Source organism: Grammomys surdaster, unplaced genomic scaffold (assembly GCF_004785775.1).
Source record: "Grammomys surdaster isolate TR1022 unplaced genomic scaffold, NIH_TR_1.0 208, whole genome shotgun sequence".
Lineage (NCBI taxonomy): Eukaryota > Metazoa > Chordata > Mammalia > Rodentia > Muridae > Grammomys > Grammomys surdaster.
The window spans coordinates 7,643,366-7,662,533 of NW_021604653.1; the positions used below are offsets into that span (position 1 = coordinate 7,643,366).

At 45.3% G+C, this 19,168-nt stretch overlaps 1 protein-coding gene across 3 annotated transcripts in view; it reads right to left on the reverse strand.

Annotated features, from left to right (window-relative positions):
* CUNH2orf76 (chromosome unknown C2orf76 homolog) overlaps window positions 1-19,168 on the reverse strand; it is a 70,113-nt gene that overhangs the window by 23,615 nt on the left and 27,330 nt on the right. For all 3 annotated transcript variants that reach the window (XM_028771518.1, XM_028771519.1, XM_028771520.1), the window contains exons 2-3: window positions 15,121-15,264; window positions 2,011-2,061 (exon numbers count right to left, since the gene is read on the reverse strand). In XM_028771518.1, coding sequence (XP_028627351.1) covers window positions 2,011-2,061; window positions 15,121-15,253 — 184 coding nt within the window. In that variant the 5' untranslated portion in view covers window positions 15,254-15,264. The remainder of the gene's footprint in view (window positions 1-2,010; window positions 2,062-15,120; window positions 15,265-19,168) is intronic.

Consider the following 19,168-nt stretch of genomic DNA (forward strand, 5'->3'; position numbering starts at 1 on the left):
ATGTATGTATGTATGTATGTATGTATGTATGTATGTATGTATGTATGTGTACTCAAGTGTGTAGGGTTAGGTTTAGGGTTAGGGTTAGAGGGTGAGTGTGAAAACCAGAGGACAACATAGACTGTCCTTCCCCAGGAGCCACCCACTCTGCTATTCATTTATTCATTTATTTATTTACTTTTGAGACAGCGTTTCTCAGTGGCCCTGGGCTCACGGATTACATTAGGTTGGTCTGGCCAACAAGCTTCAAGAACACATCTGTCTCTACCCTCACAGCTCTGGGATTACAATGCGCCATTGTGCCTAGCATGTTTCACACTCAGAAGGGAGTGAACTCAGAGCCTCAGCATTCAGCAAGCACTTTATCAAAGGAGCGACTTCCATCTAGCAAGCTCTGCTTTATTTTAAAATGTATCTTTTGAAAAAGCTGACATTGTATACATTTGCCTACACACACACACACACACACACACACACACAATACAATATGCAAAAAAGGGAAGCTATATGTAATTTGCAGGTGGATTGACGCTTACGATTTTGAGATTCTATTCAAAGCATTCTCTTTCAGAAGCGCTGAAAGCCACAATTGAGAAGTTTCATATTTACCTCAATCACACTTCTTATTCCTTTCTCTGCTTCAATATTGAGTATGGAAATGCTGTGGGGCTCATAAATCAAAGCACTTTCCACTCAGGGCCTCCGTCTCCTGCCTGCTGCCTCTGCGACCTCACAATTAGACTCCTGGTATTAAAATGCAGGCACACAGAGATTGTGATTTGGAAAGACTGTAGGTCATCAGTTGCCCTATCAGATGGGAACGGAATGAAAAGCCACTCTGGAAAATGACTTAAGGTTATAAAAAATTTACACTTTCAAATGTCTGCACTAATTAGCAGAAATATTTATTAGGTGCGTTGTCACTTTCAAGCAGGGTCTGAAATCCAAGTTTGCTGAGTGCCGCTCTACTAAGGATGAGGAACCAGATGGGTTTATAGCAGACTATGGTGTGTGGGTGTGTGTGTGTGTGTGTGTGTGTGTGTGTGTGTGTGTGTACATGAATACCAAGGCGGAGGACAATGTGTGAAGGTCAGTTCTCTCTTTCCACTATTTGTGGGTCCCAGGGATTGAACTCAGGTGGACAGGATGGACATCAGGTGTCTCTACCTGCTGAGCCATCTTACCAGCCCTTATCTATTTATTTACTTACTTACTTGTGAGACAGGAGTCATGTATCCCAGGCTGGCCTTTACAGCTTGCTTTATAGCTAAGGGTGATTTTGAGCTTCGTGTCTCCACCTCCCAGGTGCTAAGGGACTATCCACTGTATGCAGCAGCCGTAGGGAACACGACTTTTTGCACACGAGGTAAGCATTCAAGCATCTGACACCCACTCACTCCCCCAGTTCCTGCTACTGGATTTTTAGGTCACTACTTGCAGCAAACAAAACTAGCACGTTCAAGTTATTAGCCTTTAAAATATTAAAGTACCTTTTGAGACAGGGTCCTATGTGTCCCAGGTTGGCCTTGAATCCCATATGTAGCTGAGGATAACCCTGCACTTCAGATTCTGCTGTCTTTGCCCTCTGAGTGCTGGATGACAAGTGCACACAGTGTTCACAGTGCTACTAGGGAAGGGGATGAAACCCAGGGCTTCGTGAACACCAACTGTGCAGACTGCAGATGGAGCCACACCCACAACCCTAAACGACTTCCTTTAATTCTTAGTCCCCGGCTGGTTCTCTTCTCTGATTACTTGGCAAAGAAACCTCATTTATAAACTATTTTGCCAAGCATGCTACTTCTCTACTGTTACAACTGACTTTCACAGTATGCTGTGCCTCCTGTATCCCTTAACAAACTTCCATACCAATATGGCAGCTATGCCTCCTGCCCCTCCAAAGGGACTTTAATTTATAGCAAATTAATATTTGAACATCATATTTAGAGTCATGTCAACAAAAATGATGCAAAATTATAAATCTTTTGAAATAATTAAAAAAATGGTTACCGTATTTGTAATTTCTGAGGGGCGGTGGCAGGCTGGTCCTCAAAGGGACATCTGCAAGAGAAAATGATAAGTTTTATCATTACAAAATACTCCAACACGATGCAGAGTATTTCAGCTCTGCTCCAAGACCCGTGGTCAAGATTCTCTTTCCTTTCTCCTTCCCTTAAATAAGGTCTCATGTAGCCCAGTCTGTCCATCAGCTCCATGTGCAGCCAACAATGACCTTGAACTCTTGATTCTCCAGCCTTCACCTCTTGAGAGCTGGGACTACCCGTGTGTGTTACCATACCTGGTTTACACGGTGTTAGGATGGAACCCAAACACACTCCCAACTGAGCCACATCCCCCAATACAGGCTAAGCTAACCTGAACAATCAGACAAGACGAAGCTAAAGCACCATCAAGATCCAGGGGCTGTCAACTGTAACTAAACCCTCCCTCTCTGCTGAGCTGAGAAGTTCCTGACAGAATGGACCATTCCTGGGGCTGGGGAGAAGGCTCAGCCAGGAAAGTACCTGCTGCAGAAGGTACAGATCCAGACCCCCAGCATGCACAGGAAGTGCCAGACAACAGTGGCATGCTTGTGGGATCCCAGCACTGGGAGAAGGTGGAGCCAGGAGGACCCTTGGAGGCAAGCAGCCATCCCAGCCCAAGAAACAAGCTTCAGGTTCAGTGAGAGACCTTTCTCAAAAAAGGAAGGCAGAGAATGATCAAGGAAAGACATGGATCTCAGGCCTCCCCACGAACGTGTGCTCACCTAATGTGCATCTGAACACAGGTGCACACTCCCGTACCAACAAGCACACCTCTCTCTCTCTCTCTCTCTCTCTCTCTCTCTCTCTCTCTCTCTCTCTTACACACACACAGCCCACATACACAAGAGCTACTACTTTGTTAAATACAAGGCTATCTATGTACACTCAAAACATGGACTATCATGCAAATATGAGCTATTATTTTTATATCATTGATGTTTGCTTAGCACACGAATCAGAGGCACTTTTAAGGGATTTTGGTGGAAACCAGTGGCCCAGAGCGATATTACTCAGATACCATCTAAAATAAATATTCTAACTCAGCAGAGGTTATGCAATGATACAGAGTAGACACTCTTTTAAAAATAGATTCCAAATCCCAACTATTAACATTAACTATTAGCAGTTGATGGTACAGCACCCACAGAAGGCAATTTTTGGCATTTATCAAAATATGTAAGGACAGAGAGATGGCCAGGTAGGTCAAATGCAAACCTGATGGTCCCCAGAACCCACGGCGGGACGAAAAAGACTGACCTCTGACCTCCAAACACTGTGGCACACGTACATGTACATTTACACACACACACATCCGCATATATGCACACACACGTGTATGAGATTGCGCATACACACGTGTGTGAGATGACATGTGTACATGGGCGCCAAGTGAAACAATGTTCACAGTGGCAACCCTCTGGGAAAATCCAAATGTGTTAAATAGTCTAATCGGCACAATGAAACATTTTTCAAGTCTAAAAGAAAAGGAAGAGGCATTCTGTTAAGGTAAGACTTTCAAAGTATGTATGTCAAGGGCAAAGAGGTGTAAGAGGAACATCACTGTAGGAGACCACCTAAGCAACAGAGGGTAAAATCAGAGTATTTATTTTGGGGCCAACAAGATGGATCAGTGGATAGAGGTGCTTGCTGCACAAACCTGGTGACTTGAGTTCAAACCCAAGAACCCACATGAGCAGAAGGAGAGAAAGGACTCCACAAAATTGTCCTTCGATCTCCACATGTGCATCACGGACTGTGCACTCCCTCACACAAAATAATAAATGACTAATATAAGTACTTATGTTGCTATTTGCTTGTACCTGCATGGGAGTGCTCTGCTCAGATGGGGACACGGGAAGAGAATTTCCATTGTCTTCCAATAACAGGAATGCATTAGGTTAACAGGGAATTCTCTGCTGAGATAAGGAGAGCTGGAGATGTGGCTCAATGGTAGAGAACCTACTTGACATACAAGAGGCCCTGGGTTCAATCCTCAGCTCTGGGAAAAGGAAAACCAAAGAAAGCTTCACAAAGACACAAATAAAAGGCACAGAAAATGCACGTTAAACACATCTGCCCTTTGAAGGGCCAACAATACCCCAGTGAAAGTAGAATATGTTTATTTACAGTGTCTAAGAGCAGGGCACTGAGCAGTTACCAATACCCACTTATGACAGGTCCAGTGTTGAATCCTGCAGCAAGTCCTGGCCACAGCCGGGCCGAGATCTTCAGTGTCGCTCTCATTACAGCTGCATGTGAGATCCCCTAAGCCCAGCACAAATGGGTCAGGTGCACAGCAGACTGCTCCCTGTGTATGTGTACACTCTCTCCTCTCTCCCTCTCCCCACTTTCTCTGTGTACACAAATGTGTACATGTCCCTGTGTATACAGGTGCACAAGGCACATGGGCGTGCATGCATGTAGGAAAGGGTAGACATTGATGTCAACCACTGTGCTGGCTGGTTTTGTGTCAACTTGACACAAGCTGGCGTTATCACAGAGAAAGAAGTCTCCCTTGAGAAAATGCCTCCATGAGATCCAGCTGTAAGGCATTTTCTCAATTAGTGATCAAGGGTGGGAGGGTCCATTGTGGGTAGTTCCATCCCTAGGCTGGTAGTCTTGGGTTCTATAAGAAAGCAAGCTGAGCAAGCCAGGGGAAGAATCCAGTAAGTAACATCCCTCCGTGGCCTCTGCATCAGCTCCTGCTTCCTGAGCTGCTTGGGTTCCAATCCTGACTTCCTTTGGTGGTGAACAGCAACATGGAAGTATAAGCTGAAAAATCCTTTCCTCCCCAACTTGCTTCTTGATCATGATGTTTGTGCAGAATAGAAACCCTGACTAAGAACCATCTTCCTCAACTGCCACTTTGTTTTCTGAGACAGGGTCTGTCACTGAACTTGGAACTTGCTGACTCAGCTGGACTGGCTGCCAACCCTCAGGATTCCATCTCTGCCTCCCTGGCACTGGCACATGCCACAGTGCCAGCTTTTATTGAGGTGCGAGAGATCCAAGTTCAGGTCCTCACACTGGTACAGCACAGCTGAGCCACCTTTCATATTCCAGCAAGTTTACACACAGACAATGTAATCACTCTCCAGGTCCCAGTGATAATCTTCACAGAAACAGGGCCAATGCTAACATTCCTATGGGACCACAAAAGCCCCACAAATGGCTTTGCTGAGTAAAAGGAAAAGCACGGGAGGAATCACAATGCCTGTGTTCCAAAGAAACTAGAAAGCTATAGTAATACAATCAGGGTCTGGGCATGGAATTCAGTTAGTAGAAGCACACACATCCCTGCACTGCACAAACTGATCATGGTAATACATCTATACTCCTACTGCTTGGGAAGTTGAGGCAGGGGGATTAGAAATTTAAAGTCATCTTTGACTACATAGGAAAATTTGATTCCATCCTGGGATACATGAGATTCTGTCAAGATTTATTTTATTATTGTTAATTAGGTGTGTGTGTGTGTGTGTGTGTGTGTGTGTGTGTGTGTGTGTGTGTGTGGAGAGTATACATACATGACTGCAGGAGACTGCAGAGTCCTGGGGGTCAGGCTCCCTGGAACTGGAATTTTAGGCAGTGGTGAGCTGCCTGACATGAGTGCTGGGAACCAAACTTGTTTCCTCTGGAAGAACAAGACTCTTAGCCTCTGAGCTGTCTCTCCAGGCAAACAAAGCAACTTTACAAAACAATTAGTGTGCAGGTTTGGAGTAAAGGTGGTGGTCACGGACAGGAAGGGAGAAGGGGAGGGAGGGAATGCCTATACTGAATGCTTTACCACTGTGAGCCACTCATGTGCCCTAAGCCAGACGATGGACTCCTCGAAAGGGATCAGTGAAGAACCGTCTCTGCTGCTACTGTCCTGTGGAGATGCAGAGCCAGGAGCTAGGATGCACATGCCTTTCTTACATCTCAGCTCCACGGTCCTGTCCACTGACAATCCCACGGGCACTGGTTCTGTGGATGTTGCTATAGCCAGGCTGCTTTACCTAAAATGTCTCCATTTTCTGTTCATTCATTAGCCCTTGAAGATTAAGACACCAAGAACTGTCTTCTCAAGTTGCTGGGCAGTGCTCAGCACAAAAGGGAGGCCAGAGACCACAGCCTGCTTTTCTCACTGTGTCATTACAACCTAAAATTTGCCCTTGGTAGGCAGCAGGTATTCATAAACTCCCGCGAAGGAAGAAACACAGTCAAATCGCTTTGCCTGGCAGTTGTGAGCACCGAGGCTCCAAGAAGGTGAAGTCCCCGTAGCTGTGGCTGGGGTAGGCCTGAACATCTGGTTATACCAGAAATGAAATAGTTAACACGCATGCATGTGTGCACATGTGTACACATGACAAGAATATCAACTGAATGCCAAATGACAGAGCTACAACAATCCACTCAAGTTAATATAAATAGAAACTTAAATATAAATCAGTTTACTCTTGTGGAAGAATTCAATATAAATGATACAGGAGCCCCACCCTCAGGGACTGAAGGGTAACTCCTTGCTCTCTGACTGTAGACTGTGCACAGAAATAACTTCCAGACTATGGGCGCTGGGGGCTGGGCATGGGCTTAGTCGGTGGACTGCTTGCCTAACGTGAGTGAAGCCTTGGTTTGCCGTCCAGCCCTGCACAGACCAAAAGAAGTGGTCTAGGCCTATACTTTAAACCAGTCAAGGCAGGAGGATTAGATGGTCAAGGTCATTCAGTTACAGAGTCAGGTTGAGAACAGACAGGGGCAAGTGAAAATGTGTCACACACACACACACAGCGTGTGTGGGGGGGGGCAGAGGGAGGGAGGGAGGGGGAGAGCACATTTTACAGGGACAACACGTCACACTGCTTCGGGGTCCACACTAACAAGCACAGAGCACATGCAAAGCAGATGCCTTCACAGGATGTGAGGACAGTGACTGGCTCTCCGTGATCTTCCTCCCAAGAAGCCATAACCCCACAAGCACATAAAGACTACCCAGCCAACTGTAACCCAGTGGTCCTCAACCTTCCTAATGCTGTGACCCTTTAACATAGCTCCTCATGGTGTGGTGACCCCCCCCAACCATAAAGTTATTTTAATTGCTACTTCATTTTTTAATTTTGCTGCTGTTAGGAATCAAAATGCAAATATTTGATATGCAGGATATCTGAGATTTGATCCCCAAAAGTCATGGCCCACAGGTTGAGAACTGCTGCTCTAATCAAAGGGAATCCTCCCATACACCAGCCAGTCCTCAGAACTGCCAGAAGCAGGCAAAGTCAGAGTAACCATTATGGCCGAGAGGAGCCTGAAGGCAATGATGGATCTACAGGATGGCAGGCCAGCTGCCACACATGCCCACCACACAATCCATATGACCTGAGTTTGATCCCTGGGACCCACGTATAATGAGAAGAAGAGAAATGAGTCCATAAGCTTGTCCCCTGACCCCACACAGACATCCCTGACACACACACACACACACACACATACACAACCATAATAAAACAAAGTTAAAAAACAAAGCCATGACAGTGAATTGTAAAGTAGAACCTCTCTGGAAACCTTGAGTAAGAAAAATAAAAATAAAAAATAAACTTTAATCACTGGTGGTGTGTTCATTAACTGTAGCCAATGCAGCATTCTAACGTACAAAGTTAAGGGAGGAAACTGGGGGCTATTATATGCAAACAAATATGTAAAGATAAAAAGGAAATACCAGGGCCTAAGAGATGGCTCAGTAAGTTCTCACCACATACGCACGGGCACCCAAGTTCAATAACCAGCATCCGTGTAAAAGAAGGAGGGTGAGCCAGCACCAGGGAAGAGCCAGGAGGATCCCTGGGGTACTGGCGAGTTAGCCTAGGCTGGCCAGTGAGCTCTAAGCCAACCAAGGAGAGACACTATCTCAAACAAAACAAAAAAGGGTAGAGAGCTGGAGAGCTGGCTCAGTGGTTAAGGCTCTGCTCTTGCAGAGGACCAAGGTTCAGGTCTCAGCACCCACATTAGGTGGCTCGTAACTGCCGTAACCCCAGTTCCAGGGATCTAATACCCTTTGGTCTCCATGGGCAACTGCTGCACATGGCAGGCACATGCTTCACTCGCCAGGAGTAACAGGATTCGAAGAAGTAACTCAGAACCAAAAGCTGGACAAAGCCATCACCGTTCGTCTCAGAGAACGCCCTAACACTCACAAGTAGGATTTGACATCCTAATTATACCAACTGCTTCTACATCCAAGACTACTTCAAACCTCATCTCATCTATATGATTCATTTCTGCGCTCTTTTGACTCTACTACAGACAACTGGTCATTTATAGAAGGAAACAGATCATGCTATTTCTATAATCAAAATACACGATTAAGTGCTTAGGAGGCTGAGGCAGGACCTCCCGGTCAAGGCCAGCCCTGGCTACAGACTGAGGCCCTGTTGTGGTCTGAATGTGAACACTTGGTCCCCAGCTGGTGGCGCTGTCTGGGGAGGTTATAGCCTTTAGGAGGTGGGGGTTGCTAGAGAAAGTGGATCACTAGGAGAGGGCCTACGACAGCAAGCACTCATGTGCTGAGCCATCTCACTGGCCTGACCTGCTTCCCTGAGTCAGGCCCCTCATTAATCTGGAACCCATTACGCAGGCTGTGCTGGCTGGCCAGACAGACCCAGGAATCCTCAAGCCTCTGCCTCCTCCACCCAGAGATTACAGTGTGCACAACCACACCCAGCTTGTTCATCTGAGTGCTGGGGACTGAACTCAGATCGCCAGCTTATTCACCTCAGCTTATACACCAAGCCCCTTAGCAACTGAACCATCGTTGTACTAAACCCCAGCCCCCGTCCTCCTCAATCTCTTTGTTCTCCCTTTCTTCACTTCTAAGGACATCGTCAATTCCTGCTCAAAAGGGAGGCTAAAAGGAAGAGAAGAGACAATCTAGCTAAGATTCTTGACCCAGCCCCTGATCTACAGGTGAGGCTAGCTCGAGTTATCACTACCGAGAAATTCTTCAGCATCAAACTGGATGACCCTTTTTATGAATTGGTGGGGCTACATATTTGCATTTATGAATTTTATGTGTTCTCGTGCACGCCAACCTGCTTGTGCTCATCCATGTAAATTTGTGTACCACAGTGTACACACATAAAATGCAAATATGTGGTCCCGCCAGCTTCTCAGAGTTTTCTAGGACCTTGAACCAGATGGCAGGACTGGACAGAGCTCACAACTCAAGAGTCCACACCCTAAAGCTGACCTGTTTTTCTTTTTTGTTTGTTTGTTTGTTTTTCAAGACAGGGTTTCTCTGTGTAGCCCTGTCTGTCCTGGAACTCACTCTGTAGACCAGAAACTCAGAAATCCGCCTGCCTCTGCCTCCCAAGTGCTGGGATTAAAGGCATGTGCCACCACTGCCTGGCTGATGTTTTTCATTTGTTTGTTTGTTTGTTTGTTTGTGACACCAACTCTCCTGTGACATAAGCTTGCCTCAAACTCCATAAGTAGCTGAAGATGACCTTGAACTCCTGGTTCTCCTGCCCCCACCTCCTGAGTGCTGGGATTACATATGTGCACCATCCCCTCACCTCCTGAGTGCTGGGATTACAGCACCGTCATGCTCAATTCATGCAGTGTTTAAGACGGAACCCAGAGCCTTGAACATGGGTCAGCACTCTACCAGCTGAGGAACATGGTCACCACCCCCACAGTTCTCTTTCATAGCTACACCTCCCTCACATACCCAATAGAAACAGGCAGGAGTTATGTCATTCCCACAGCAGGTGGAAAGTCAAGCAGCCAGGCCTGAGCATGTAGCTATGACAGGCACCACTGTTCTACAGGGGACAGAGATGACTAATAGTTACTGTGAATGAATCATTCTCTGGTGCCTGGGAAGCAAAGAACAGCACGACCAGGGAAAACACAACTTCCTGTGCCACCACAGCAACTTGATTCACATCTTATTTCTAAGGTACCCATTCTGCCATTCCAAGAATATCACGGCTCTTGCTGCATTGATACGAAGAAACACTAGGACCCTCCAATGTGAACATTTGAAAACATGGGCTAGTGAGATGGTTCAGCAGCAAGTAAAAGCACCCACCACCAAGTTTAATCTCTAGGACCCACATGGAAGAAGGGAGGAACTGACTTCCTTCCTACATGCGCACACACACACACAGAGAGAGAGAGAGAGAGAGAGAGAGAGAGAGAGAGAGAGAGAGAGAATAAATAAAATGTTATAAAATATTAGAATAATTTAAAAATATTTCTGTAGAAATCTGTTTGTAGTTCAAACTCCTAATACACTGAGGAATGACTTTACAAAAGCAGGCCACTCTGTAATCGGCACCAGGGGTGACCAGAACATGCCACCCCAATATATGTCTACCTGGCACGTGAACTGTTCGGAGATAAAAGCTGACGTCTTATGCTCAGGACCCTCCCTGTCTGCCTAAAACACAGCCTCTCCCCCACCCCCACCCCCCAAGAGCACAGAACAACCTTAGGAGACTGCTGTGCCCCCAATTAGCCTGCAGGGGGCATCAGAGTGCGCCGCATTGCAAAGCTTCAGCAACAAGGCCTTCTCTGCTCCCTCTGCTCACAAGCACCCAGTCCTTATGGTCCAGGTCTGAAGACCTCTTCCTTGTCTGGGCGCTTCTCTGAGAAATTTTCACTCCCTAGGTATCCAACATATATGGAGTGCACTTAGCAATAAACCCCTGTGGTCTTCTCTTGTTCACCTGCCCTTTCATCTGAGAACGTACAAGGCTGGAGCTCGGAGATGACTTGGGTAAAGCATTTGCTCTCCCTTGCCATGCAAATGTGAAGACTTGACTGAATCCCCAGGGCCCATATAAAGCCTGCCATGGCTGCACATGGCCGTAATCCCAGAGCTACAGGCAGAGACAGGAAAATCACTGGGAGCTCACAGGACAGTTACAGAGCAGGAAACACAAGACACTGTCTCACACAAAATGAAATTGACATGGGGTTGTCTTCTGACCTCCATATGTATTCTAAGACACATGTGTGTGCGTGCGTGTGCGTGTGTCTCTGTGTGTGTGCACGCACATCATACATATACAGATACTTTTAAGAACTTAAGAGTAAGGAAAAGTTACTTTTTCTCCTCTATAACATTATCTTTTAGTATTAAATATCAAAATCCCCTAATAATTAAGAACACAGCAACATATAGTCGGTCAGTGATGGTGTACGTCTTTAATCCCAGCACTTGAGAAGCAGAGGCAGGCAGATCTCTGAGTTTCAGGACAGCCTGGTCTACAGAGTGAGTTCCAGAACAGCCAGGGCTACGCAGAGAAATCCTGTCTCTAAAAACAAACAAAAACCAAACAAACAGAATATGGCAACAGAATTTTATATTCTGTGTGTAAGCCAGAAGTTACTTTATGAGTGATCATGGCATTTAGAATGCTTTAAGTAACCAAATAAGCAAAGGAAACCTGTTGCCAAACCAAGCCCACTTATTTAAATAAAAGAGAGCCCTTGGAATTAAGGACCAGTAGTTGGAGCCGGGAAACAATTTACTCACAGCTGCAGAGATGGTGAGGCAGCTAAGAACACACAATGCTCTTGCAGAGGAACAAATTTCAGCTGCCAGGACCTGAGCGGCAGCTCACAACTGTCCATCACACCAATTCCAGAGACTCTTATGCCCTCTTCTGGCCTGCACTAGCACTACATGCATGTGGTAAAAATACAGACAGACACTTACAAAGTAAAATAAATAAATCTTTTAAAAAACCATTTGCCCATAAAACCAGGAAGATAGCAGGTCAATGCCTATGAAAAAGACAAATTTTAAATGACATTCTATTTACATATTGTCTATCAGTGTAGACATATGTGCCAAAGCACACTTTTGGTGGCCAGAGCACAATCTGTGGGAGTTGGCTCCCTTCTCCCACCACGGAGATCGTCAGATCACACAGGGGTCCTCAGGCTTGCTGTCGATGGCTTTTTACCTTAAGCTATCTCCCTGGCCTGACCTTAACCCAGTGTAAGGGAGGCAAGGGTGGCCGGGCACACCTATGCCCCTTCCCCATTGGAATGAACCGGGTTGTAAAATCAGAGGTCAGTACACGTGTAATCATAACATGGTCTTCGTTGCAACAGATATGTCATCTACAGAGTTCATGCTCAAGAACAGCTAATCAAGTTAAAAAAGAGTAGAGAAAAATCATAATAATTTCAGTAAGTTTTAAAAATTGTTTACGTGTATATGTGTGTTCCTCCTTGGCTGTGTATACACAACATGGATGCAGTACCCAAAGAGGCCAAAACAGAGCCTCCGTCTCCTGGAACTGTAGTTACTCTGTTCCAATGTGGAGGAAAAGAATCAAACTCAGGTCCTCGAAAGAGCAACAAGCACTCTTAACAACCAAGCCACTTACTCAGCTCCTTTTCTACCATCCTGGGGCACACGTGGCCCTCAGGCTGCAGGTTAGACACACCTGCTTGAAACCTGGAAGACACCTAGCCGCTCCCGCCTCCGCATCTTTTGGCTTTGAAGAGAAAAGAAAGGTTGGGTGAGTTTCGTGCAAGCCACTATTTACTACCTCCCAAGTACACATGAGTGACTGACACATCACACAATCTGACCCAAAGTTAGGGAAGCAAAGGGTCATAGACAACACGAGTGCAGAAAATCCCAGACCTGCCTCCTTGTCTGAGTCACCCAACAAACACCTACACAGGCCCAAGAGAAAGGTGAAGGCTTCAAACAAAAGTGGCTTCCAAGTCTCCGAAAAGTAACCCTGGCAATGACCTTCATCATTATGACACACACAGCTTGCACACACACACACACACACACACACAGTTGGAGAGATGACTTCATGGTTAAAATCCTTGCCACATAAATATGACTGCCAGAGTTCAATCTGAAGAATTGAGTGCGTGGACATTGAGTGCGTGGGCATGGAGGCTACTTTTAACTCCAACCTCAGAAGGCAGAGACAGGGGCCACGTTTAGTGAGTTCACATATGCACACACATACACACAGGCATGCACATCTGTACAAAAATGGAAAAATAAGTAAATAAACAGTAAAAATATAGATATAGCATCACTGAGTTTCTAATTCATGAAATTATATATTTAAAACTGTGCAGTGTACTCTATAATGATTGTACTTGACTTAAAAGAATAAAAGCATATGCTGGATGCTGTATCAGACGCCTTGGGATGCTTCAGTAATGAAGAGCAGTAAGACCCTCTCGGAATGAGGGCTGTACATTCAGGATGATAAACTAGCACCATCAGAAGACTTGCATTCCTGGGCCAGGGAGATGCTCAGCTGGTAAAAGGGTCTGTGGTCAAGCCTGACAACCTGAATTGGATCTCTAGGGAGAACTGGATCCTGCAAGTTGTTCTCTTATTTCCACATGCACACTGTGACATAAGCACCAACTACACACACACACATCACGTATATACACACACACATATCATGTATACATATACACATATCATGTACACACACACATACACAACAAATACATATGGAAAATGTAAAGACTGTCCCATCACAGAGACCACAGAGATCAGAGCTCTCCTGATTTCTTCGTCTCCCTGCCGCCACAATCTGACTTTCTCTCTCTCTCTCTCTCTCTCTCTCTCTCTCTCTCTCTCTCTCTCTGTGTGTGTGTGTACATGTTTATGTATGTATATGTGTAAGGAGACCAGAGATCAATGATGGATGTCTTCCTCAATCTCTCTCTCTCCACTTTACTTTTAAGACAGTCTCTCTCTGAACCTGGAGCTCACCAACCCTGTCAGACAGGTGTAAGGAGCAGAGGGAACCTGAGGTGCACTACATTCTGAGCAATGTGGATTCTGACATGAGTAAGGCCCGTTAACGACCATAAGACCAATTGGCCTGCATTAAACTGGCTAAGCCATTACCCATTTGGGTCAGGCTCAAGAGCGATGCAGAGCTTGGGCATCTGAGTAGGGGTGTGGGTGACTATCAGTGTGTGCAAAGATGAGCAACTGCACCTTCCTCTTCCCAGAAGCTTAGAGCCTGGGACTGCTCGCCCACAGAAAGTGCCTGCCTAGCCTAGCGAAGCCACACCCCCTCCTATGCTGTACCTAATAAACATGCTAACATGCTGAAGTTCCAGATAGCAGAGGTAACAGTTAATCACACCTGATCCCAACTTCATTGTCTGTGTGTCTTCGTGTCTATTCTTTTCTCTTGCTACCCCTAACCAGGGTTCTGGGACCCAAGCTGTGCCCAATGTAGCAGACAGACTAGACAGTGAGCCTCACGGATACCCTGTCCCCAGCCCCCTACAGCCCCCAGCGGGATTAAAGGTACATACCTTCATTTCTGTATTGCATGGGTTCTGGGGGATCTAACATGTGTCCTCACGAATGTGTGGGGCAGGCACTTGCCAGTCACCTCTCCTGTCCTGGATCTTAGTTTGCTTGAGGCTAAACATGATGGTAATAAACCACTAGTGTGTGTGTTCACTGTACTCACTGACAAACTAGGGCAGCTGATGACAGGACTCAGGACGAGGGCCAGCCCAGGACATGGGCCAGCCTAGCCTCTGCTAGCACCAGCTTCCAAAGTGCTTCTGGCTGGGGGGAAGAGTTTTGGTGATTTTCTTAGTTGGTTTTATTTTGTTTTGTTTCATTTTTAAAACACAAAATATTTCCATGTGCCCAGATTGGCATAAAATTCACTATATAGCCTAGGCTGGCCTATAATTTGCTAAATAGCCCAAGCTAGCTTGAAGTCATGAATATCCTGGCTCTGTGTCCTGAGTGCTGGGAATGTAGGTGTACACCACTAGGCCCAGCCTAATGTGCTTTTCAAAGATTATTATTAACATCGTAGTCAGGCCGGGCAGTGGTGGCGCACGCCTTTAATCCCAGCACTTGGGAGGCAGAGGCAGGCGGATTTCTGAGTTCGAGAGTTCAAGGCTAGCCTGGTCTACAGAGTTCCAGGACAGCCAGGGCTACACAGAGAAACCCTGTCTCGAAAAACCAAAAAAAAAAAAAAACAAAACAAAAACATCGTAGTCAGATGTTTTCATTGTCAAAACACAAATGAAAGAAAGAAGCACTAATTCCCCATACCTTGCTTTAGAAATATTATAAATTCTTTTACAGTTTGATGCAAGTTAACTCCATGATATACCACGGGTTTGAAATTCCGATGCTCAAATGAACGGATGAGGCGAACAGTGATGGTGGCTTCCTCCACAGCCATGTGGGAGATACCTGTGGCAAGACACGGAGAGAGTGCATGAAGACGCTGCTGCTACCGGAATTCATATTCTCAACATCCAACAGAAGCTGGGCACATATGGTGACCTCCTGCCCTCCCAACACTTGGGAGTCGGAGCCAGGGACTCCTAGAGCAATCTGACTGGCAAGACTAGCCAGACTTGGGGGTTCAGCCTCAATAAATGAAGGGGAGAGCAACTGAGGAAGACATCCAGGGTCAACTCAGGCCTCCTCCACATGGACACATATACACACATACATACATGCACACACACTTACATACATACATGCACACACACTTACATACATACATGCACACACACTTACATACATACATGCACACACACATACATACATGCACACACACTTATATACATACATACATTAAAATGAATAAAACTCGGCTGGGCGGTGGTGGCGCACGCCTTTAATCCCAGCACTTGGGAAGCAGAGGCAGGCGGATTTCTGACTTCGAGGCCAGCCTGGTCTACAGAGTGAGTTCCAGGACAGCCAGGCTACACAGAGAAACCCTGTCTCGAAAAATAAAAACACAAAAATGAATAAAACTCATTATTTCTTAGGCAATGGCAGGGGTTTTAATAATACTGGCAACACTCTATGTCCTAAGGCAAGATATTAAGTATATGGAGGGTGTGCTATTTTTATGCCTTTCAATTTGTCTGAAACAGTCCATAACACAGAAATAAGTCATATAAATTTGGCTTAGAAAGTCTCTCTGAATAGCTGACCAACTATTTTCCTAAATTTGGGGAAAGATACAGCACATTAAGCATGAGAAACCAGGGAGTTTACTATGGAATGCATCAAATAATTTATAAATAAAATGAGCATATTAGCTATACTAAAACAGCTTCCATAAAAGCTGAAATTGATTTTCCCATAAAATAAAGGGTTCATCTAACCTTGTCTCATAGCTAATAAGTCTAATAAATCCTTTGATAATTCCAATATTGGTTATTTCAGCATTCCTTATTTACTCCTTTAGAATTCTCCTCAGATAAACACAGTCCTAAAATCTACCGAAGTATAGTTCAACAAACATTGACAAAACTTTCAACATAGAAAGACACTTAATAAGGAGCATGTCTTAAGGAAGACTGTTAGAAAAAGCAGTATTAAAGCTGCAGTTGGCAGATCAGTGAAAGTACCTACCATGCAAGGTGAAGACATGAGTTCAAATCCCCAGTACCCATGTAAAGCCAGGCAGGCATGGTGGTGCACCTGTAATGCAGTGCTCTGGAGGTAGAGATGGATGGGGAAGGCAGGACTCCTGGGATGAACTGACAGCTAGACTAGTCAGACCGTCACCATGGCGATGGTCAACAACGTTCCTTTACAGGGATCTGATGCCCCCTTTGACAGAAGTCTCCACTTAGAACCCTTAGAACCGTGTAAGTGTTCTACAGGTGAGTAAAGCCAGGTATCTCTGTCCTTGTTCTGCATCTGTCCCTTTAAGACCCTGACCTTTGAGTTCAACTGCTTCTGCTCAGGTCTACAAGTTAATCACTTAGGAGAACTCTGTCTATAGGATAGAAGGGGCTGATTGATCTGAAACTCTGGTCTTGCTCTTGGCCCCTCAAAGCCGAGACATTAGGGAAACAGCAACAGGTATGTCTAGGATTTCTGAGGCATCGTGTCCAACAGATTGACACCACTTAGTTTTCATAACCTGGTGGCCTTCTAGCCCACAGGAGAGGAATCGGCTAGTCTCTATCACCAATCCTGAACCCCTACCCCCTTACCCCCCCCACCCTAAACCTCACTTCTTTCCCCTGGCCTACCATGAAGGAGACTGTACTTGAGTCTGCAGAAAGGAGAGTTGTTTACAATGCTAGCCTACATCTTATTGGCTTTGCTGACATTCTGGTCTTTTGTTTGTTCCCCGGTTTTGAAGGAGATAGTATCTCATTGTAGCCGATGACTGGCCTGGATCTTACTCTGTAGCTGAGGATGGCCTTGAACTCCTGAGCCTCCTGCCTCTACTTCCTGAGTGTTGGATTTACAGATGTGCACCACCACACCAGGTTTATGCAGAACTGGGGATGGAATCCAGGGCTTTGATATGCTAGGCAAGCATGCTACACCCCCTCCCCTGCATTCTCAATGAGTACTTTTTAATTTGTGCCAAGAATTTGCAATTGATTCACTGGAGTGCTTTCCTAGTAATGTGGAGATGGACCTGGGGAAAGAAATTTTAATTAATAAATTTGCATTTAGAAAGCTGCCCAGCAGCAGGGCATAAGCAATTCTGGCTCCTTACTCCACAGTCATTATACAAAATAAGAAACTTTAAAATACAGTCATACAGAAGTGCCACAAAAATAGGTATATACTTTTATAATCATAGGGAAGGCTCCAAGCAAACAGAAAGCAGGAACACAGAAAAAGTAGGGATAACAATAAAAAAGTAAGTAAAAACCAATACCCTAATATAAATATGATTAACAGTCATTAACAGGGGATTGTCTTAATTGTCCAAACTCAGGTAGCCCAGGCTGGACCGTAATGAACTATGCAGCTGAAAATAATCCTAAATTCCTGGCCATCCTGCCTCTGTCCAAGTGCTGGGATTATAGGTTTGTGCCTCCACACCCAGCTCTGTCAACATGTTTTAAGTCAATAACGTGTATCATTTTTAATTCTGATTAACTTATCTTCAATTCTAACTAAAGATCAGAAATGTGAAAAAAGGCAATTAATTGTATCATTTAATTTGTAAAATTAAAGAACAAAACCTCTGCAAAGGCCTAGGTAGTGTTGAGCAAAAATGTGGATGAACAAATATTTCTATATATTGCTGGGAAGAACATAAATTAGGAAACGTAAGAAAAGAAATCTATAAACATTTTACATCTGGCATGTAGAATCAGTCAGAACTGAACTTGCTATGCCAGCTGGAGACCTGAGTTCAGAAAGAACTGATGGAAATCCCAGTGCTGGGGAGGTAAGGGGAGGGGAGGAGGGGCGGCAGATTGACTGCTGGGGCCAGCCTAGCTAACTGGGCAGCTCCAGATTCAGTGAGACCCTGCCTTAAAAAAATAAGGAAGAGACTGACTGAAACGATGCCTACCACTGACACGTCAACTTCCACATGTGCAAGCATCCATACACATGCACACAGCCATGTGTTCCACACAACGTGCACTCTCGCATGCACACACACACACACACACATACAGACACACACACAAAGTCTTAATTTGCCCAGCTGTTCATACAGCAATATATCTTCCAAGAGTTGACCCTAACAAGAAAATCACATTAAATATTTTTAATCCATAATTCATAGTAATACTTTAATTTTTTAAATCTTATGTGTGTGGGTGTTTGCTTACATGCATTTGTGTGCCTCCTGCCTGCCAGGTGCTGTAGAGGCCAGATGACGGTGTCAGATTTGCCTGGACCTGGTGTTATAGACAGTAGTGCTGGGAACTGAACCCAGCCAGGTCCTCTGGAAGAGCTGCCAGTACTCTTGACCACTGTGCTATCTCTCCATCCCAATAATGCTTTTTAAATTATCATTTAAGATTTTGTTTGTGTGCATGCAGTGCCTGAAGAGTCCAGAAGGGGGCACTGGACCCACTGGAACTAGAGTTACAGGTGTTTTAAATCTCTATAGCCATAAGAACCTAAATTCCTGTACTCTGAAAGAGCAGCAAGCACTTGTAACCACTGAGCCATCTCTCCAGCCAGCCCTAACATACGTGGGTGCTTGATTTTTAGACACTGTGCACACTTTGTAGACGAGGCTGGTGTCAGCCTCCAAAGTGGTAAGACAGCAAGCAAGCACTGCCACACCCAGCTAGAAACAAGCTATTGATGGGAGCTACATCTGGATAGGTCCCAAAGGGCTTAAATGGAGTAGAAGAAGGAAGGG